The sequence below is a fragment of the Poecilia formosa genome, unplaced genomic scaffold (genome assembly GCF_000485575.1).
Source record: "Poecilia formosa unplaced genomic scaffold, Poecilia_formosa-5.1.2 Scaffold133, whole genome shotgun sequence".
NCBI lineage: Eukaryota > Metazoa > Chordata > Actinopteri > Cyprinodontiformes > Poeciliidae > Poecilia > Poecilia formosa.
The window spans coordinates 1,412,647-1,418,475 of record NW_006800072.1 but is presented as its reverse complement, the minus strand read 5'-3'; the positions used below and the strand labels follow the sequence as shown (position 1 = coordinate 1,418,475).

General features: G+C 36.8%; 1 protein-coding gene and 1 long non-coding RNA gene across 3 annotated transcripts in view; both read left to right on the top strand.

Moving 5' to 3' along the window:
• Window positions 1-5,829, top strand: part of jakmip2 (janus kinase and microtubule interacting protein 2) — a 46,035-nt gene that overhangs the window by 34,594 nt on the left and 5,612 nt on the right. For both annotated transcript variants that reach the window (XM_007562061.2, XM_007562062.2), the window contains exons 13-22: window positions 959-1,021; window positions 1,191-1,289; window positions 2,619-2,720; window positions 2,822-2,875; window positions 2,957-3,022; window positions 3,119-3,187; window positions 3,420-3,497; window positions 3,942-3,992; window positions 4,404-4,556; window positions 4,658-4,723. In XM_007562061.2, the coding sequence (XP_007562123.1) occupies window positions 959-1,021; window positions 1,191-1,289; window positions 2,619-2,720; window positions 2,822-2,875; window positions 2,957-3,022; window positions 3,119-3,187; window positions 3,420-3,497; window positions 3,942-3,992; window positions 4,404-4,556; window positions 4,658-4,723 (801 nt within the window). The remainder of the gene's footprint in view (window positions 1-958; window positions 1,022-1,190; window positions 1,290-2,618; window positions 2,721-2,821; window positions 2,876-2,956; window positions 3,023-3,118; window positions 3,188-3,419; window positions 3,498-3,941; window positions 3,993-4,403; window positions 4,557-4,657; window positions 4,724-5,829) is intronic.
• Window positions 7-828, top strand: LOC107837318 (uncharacterized). The gene is made up of 2 exons (XR_001663331.1): window positions 7-649; window positions 764-828. It is a non-coding gene; the product is annotated as an uncharacterized LOC107837318 (long non-coding RNA).

Below are 5,829 nucleotides of genomic sequence, written 5' to 3'. Positions count from 1 at the left end.
AAAAATGCTAGGACTTCAAAGTGTAGCTTGAACAATACTGAACTGGTTTAAAAAATAAAGCATTGAAGCATATTTTGGTCTTCTGGAACCCTAGTGTAATGTCGGTGTTAGTAAATGAGCCAGACACAGAAATCATGTAGTGAGCATGGTTCAAATACAATACCTCTTTATGACCTCCAAGACGAGGTAACATCGAGGAGCATAAAGACGGACACCAAGACACCTGCAAAACAGCCCACAAGGCCCAGGGCCGTAACAATCTGTCTGCTGTGTTCCTCGGTCTAAGGCTCCTCTACCAAACCTCTGAGGGCCCCACAGACACATAGGTGGCCCCTGCTGATCGGGGGACCTTTGAAGTATCAGAGTGAAGGAAAATTATACATTTCTTCATTTATTAGCTTTTTACTTTAAAACTGTAAAGTGACAACATGAACAAAGACTTTCTAAAAAAAGATTTGAAAAGACTTGAACTAACTGAAATTATTGTCAGCCCAAGCCAACTAAAACATGCTCAGTGCTTCTTGAAACACTAATAGACTATAAAAAAATTAAAGTCTTCTTTCCATATCTGGTTATGTGGCTATAAAATAGCTGCCTTGGAAAATCATGAGCCCCTCCAGCCTACACTCCTGCAGAGAGGAAGTTGGGGGTTAAACAGAACGACTTGAAAACATTCCAACAGTTTGAATAATGAACTTATATGGTGTGACTCAATGTGATTCTCAACTTTATATTGGAGTAAAGATCTACAAATCGCTGAAAGGAACTAGGCATGTTTCAACATGTGTCCTTTAGGTTGGCTTTGAGATTTTTTAGTGTGAAAAAAAACAGCAATACTCTCAAAGTTGTTGGATTTTCTATTCACCTTTACCTTTTGTCTTTTTGTTCTGGCTAAAAAATAAAAGTTTGCAAGGCAGTTTTTACCTCCTTCAAACAGAGTTATGTCTATTTGTTTTAGGACTCCAAATGGGTCGAGGAGAAGCAGCTCTTCTTACGAAGAAATCAGGAGCTGCTGGAAAAGGTTGGACTTAAACCTTCTTATGTTTTAAAAACAACATTTAGCACTTTTCTTGCTTTCGGTTCTTACTTTGAAATACATTTTAAGTCATAACATTGAATTTGTAATGTAACTATGTGAAGAACTGTTGCAACTTTGTTGGTCTTTAATTTATAAACTTGACTTTTTCTAGGTGGAGAAGTTGGAGTCGGAATGCAGTCGACTGCAGCAGGAGCTTCAGGACTCCAGAGACCAAAACGAGCTCCTGGAGTTCAGGATCCTGGAACTGGAGGTGAGTCAATTTGTATTCCAGATGGAGGTTTTCCCACACTAGCATGTATAAAGTTACCCAGAGTTTAGCCTGAAGGATCTTACACATTTATTACCCAATAAATAAATCTTACAAGCTCAATTTGGTTAAGTCTGTAAGTTGCAGGATGTTTTTGAGCCACGGATGTGATCACAACTCAGAAAAATGCTGCACTGCTTTCTGAAGTGTGTCCGATAATTTTTGCACATGAGGCTGTCATGGTCAAACTCCTATTCTTACTGTTCTCTGAAGTCCGGTGAGCATATCTAACATCCAGATTTTTTGTGCTGCAGATGATTGTTTTTTTAGATGGTGCTATTTTTCATTCTTCCTGAAACCCTTTAAATAGTTATCAGTAGTTTAATTGAGGCATAAGCTTTATTGCTTCTACTTGGATGAAATAATATGCAGTCAATTATTAGGAGTTAATTTAGTTAATTTCCATACAAACCAATTGACCACAGAGTTATATTTTGCCACTAACAGGGAAAACAGGAATTCACAGACACTCCATTTGTTGGATATCAGGCAGCACAGCTTGTTACCTGTCAGCTGTAATATTTGTTTCATTTTTTGTCGTAGATTTTGTCAGCCAGACAAAATAGAAAAAAATAAAAAACACAAGAGTTTCTTTTATTTGTTTGTTCTGGCTACAACTTGTGAGGTTTCATGATTGCAGGTGGAAAGAATCTGATTTATGTGCTCAAGACAGTAATAATGTATTTCACAAGAGTATCTTCCTGTGGGAATGTAATAAAACTGAAGCTTGTGTGTTTATTGCCAAGCATCACACGCACGTTCAGGGAAGCAAAATCAAGTTGGTGCAAATTATCAACACAATGAAATTCATTTTTAAAACCAGACCAACTTCTTCTTTTAACTGTCATGCTGCTGGAATGTTTCTTTCATATTTTGCTCAATATTTATTTTATTGAGATCTCCACAAGATCATTATGAGCTGTGCATCCCACAAATCTGGCTTCTGTGTAAGAGTTCAAGTTGGAAACCACTGAATGGAATGGTTTTGATTACATCATATTCATTTTCTGATCTAGGCTGACAAGAAAACGACCAAAATTCAGAGAATATATGGCAAGACTTGAAAACTGATTCTCACAGACATTCTTCACCCAATCAGATTGAGCTTCAGGTGCTTTGCAAAGAAAAATGGGCTACAACACCACACTTACTTTTCCTTCCTCTTTACAATTCTGCTCTACTTTGAGTTTGGTCATAAAATTCAATACATTTATGTATTGAATAATGTGTCTTAGTCCCATTATGAGCTTAAAATGTGTGTTTCTGTGGTAGGAGCGAGAAAGGAGGTCTCCACCTTTTAACCATTTGAGAATGCACCCATTCTCCGAGGGAGTCAGTGCTCTGCAGATCTACTGCATGAAGGAAGGAGTCAAGGTGCTTGTTAAGAAGAACTTTATGTGACCAAAAAGATAAAGATTTATTACAAATTGAACATAGTTTTGCATTCCTGCTATTGATTCTGCTTTTCTTCACAGGACGTGTGCATACCAGATCTCATTAAACTGCTAGACATTCTTGGAGACAACGGGGTAATTTATAATTAATTCAGCTGTTTGGCATGCATTCCTAAAGCAAGAAATTTATCACAGTCTTTCCTTTTTTATGTGCAGAACTTGAGGAATGAGGAGCAAGTGGCAATAATTCAGGCTAGCACTGTTTTGTCACTGGCAGAAAAGGTAAAAAGCAACTTTATCTTGATTGAGAAGCAACTTCCTGTACATTCTGCGCTTTCTGTTAAACTGACTTAAATTTGGACGAATGTCGCCCTCTAGTGGATCCAGCAGATAGAAGGGACAGAAGCAGCACTGCATCAAAAGATGATGGACCTGGAGATAGAAATGGTGGGTCATGGGAAATTGCTAAGCTAAATTCTCTGAATATTTTCACAAAAAATAATCAGTTATAATCATAAATATACAATACAAACAATACAATAAACATGAAATGAACACATATTTAATCAAATATTTTATTATTCATAGATTTTTAGGTTTTAACCAAATTTATTGAGCTGTGTGATGACATTAGATGTTTACAACTTAATTTATGTGAACAACCTCCTCTGCGTTACAGGACATGTTCTGCAAACAGAAAGGTTATCTGGAAGAAGAGCTGGACTACAGGAAGCAGGCCCTGGACCAGGCCTACATGGTAAACACTCTGACACTTTGCTGTGCAAACGTTTGAAATTGCTGGTATGTTTTTTCCCATACTTTGCATACATACAGGCAGACCAACGTTTTTGTATTATTTTAACTTTATTCCAAACTTCCCTAATGATTAATCATCTTTGATTAAAGATGGTTTTCACCAATTTCCACTATCTGGAATAACTTGGAGCTGGATTTATGTCTTCTTTCAAGTTTGGTTAAATAATAAAAATCATTGAATGGAATATGAAAACATATTCTGTCCCCACATTCAAACATGGATCCATCCATTTTCATTCTCTATATATCTGTTCATTTGGCTTGTTTTGAATAATTTTGTTACATAAATACTTTATTGTTAAATGAAGCATGAGGTTTGAGTATTTTAGATATGATTTGTATTCTTGTGATGATTAAACTGTTGACATTTTCTCATTTTTAACAGCAAATCCAGGAGTTGGAAGCGACGCTTTACAACGCCCTGCAGCAGGACAAGGTTTACATCCTATGTTGCATCACATCTTTTTGGGATTTTTTAAAGTGTAAACATTTTGAAAGTGATGCGTGTCAAGGCATGCATCACTAAATACGGTCACTAATTCAATTCTGAATGCATACTTGTGATCATCCCTCTCTTATCAGTGTGGAAAATCAAAGATGTTTCAAATAGTTTTCTTGTGCAGTTCCATGAAAATAAATGCTATAATTGTAGAAACTTTTAATCACTTCAATTAATACCAAAAATAAATTTCTTCGAGGCTCAATCCCTGCAAGGCTCACTGACGTTCTTAGAATCTTGTGGTTCCTTGAAGCTCCTTTTGATTGAACAGAACCTCATTTAGCACAAAAAGCCAAGTCCTTGAATTCACCATGATCATTATAATACCTGCCGTCTCTGTTTCATCAGGTGATAAAGTACGGCGAACCCCTGAATGAGCTTCAGAAGGATGAGCTGAGGATGGCGGTGGAAAAGCTGAGGAGGCAGATGCTGAGGAAGAGTCGAGAGTACGACTGCCAGATCCTCCAGGAGAGGATGGAGCTGCTGCACCAGGCCCACCAGGTTCTTCTACATCCATACATATTACTGAGGAACTTGGGAAGGGGAGGATTTTTTAGGTCTGTGGTTTGATTTGTATTTCTGCTCTCTCTAACGAACCACAGAGAATTCGGGATCTTGAAGACAAGACAGAAATCCAGAGAAGGCAGATTAAAGATCTGGAAGAGAAGGTAACTACTAATGTTTAAAATCAGTAAATATGTAATGATGTTGCTAACAAATCACAATCAAACAAAAAGATGAGTCATTTTAGTTCCCTTATCAAACAGTCAGAGTGAAAATGTTCCACAGATATTGACATCTAGTGGTCAAGTTGGGTATAACACCCGTCAGAAATGACTTCCTGTTGGTTTGAATTATTGGCAGATTTGGTGACAGAACGTGATATACAGACTATTCTCAATCTGGGACTGAAATGTTTGACTTTTTCTGTTTTTATGCAGCGCATACTCTGCATATCAGCCACATAACTGATAAATCTCCATACAACTTTCTGCTGGAGTCAGCATGTTATGTCTCCACTTCTCACTGGTTCCAGTCCTTTAAACCTCAGTCAGAATTATACAAAATTATTTAATTTCACTTAAGTTAAATTATTACAGAATGACATATATATTAAGTATTTCTGTTGAAAATTGAATGACCGTTGCTTACATCAAAACAAAAAGCAACTTTCTTAGAGCAAGTAAACAAATAAACACCTATCTAGCAACCTAACCTGACCAAACTTTTCCACTGAGTCTAAACATGCCTGAAGTGTCTCATCATTTTCCCAAGGGGGGGCTGGAGGACCCACATGCACGTGTAGAAAGCAAGAATCCAATGCAGCAGACTGGAGAAATAAATGGAGGAAGGAATAAGTGGTCACAGGTGCAGGAGCTGCACTGAGGAATGCTGAGGAGAAGAACTACTAAGAACTACTAAACAAATGACTAAAAATCAGTCTGAGCCACAAAAACTCAAGAAAAACAATCTGAGAAAACCTTAAGAAGAGAATCTTACAGGAAAATACAATTCCCAACACCCTAGTGCTCCTTTATAACGCACCTCTTAAGGTGATAATCCTGGCTTTTATTCTAATCTGTTTGTTTAATTACAAACCTGACAAAAGCATTTAAGATCTAATTTAAAGACATCGTTTAATCAAGCAGTAAAATATTTTAGATAAGTTCACTTTGATAGATCTGTCTTGCATATATGAGAAACCAGCATCTGCAAAAATGTATAAATTTGCAAATAAACTCAATATTGTTTATTGATATATATATATATATAT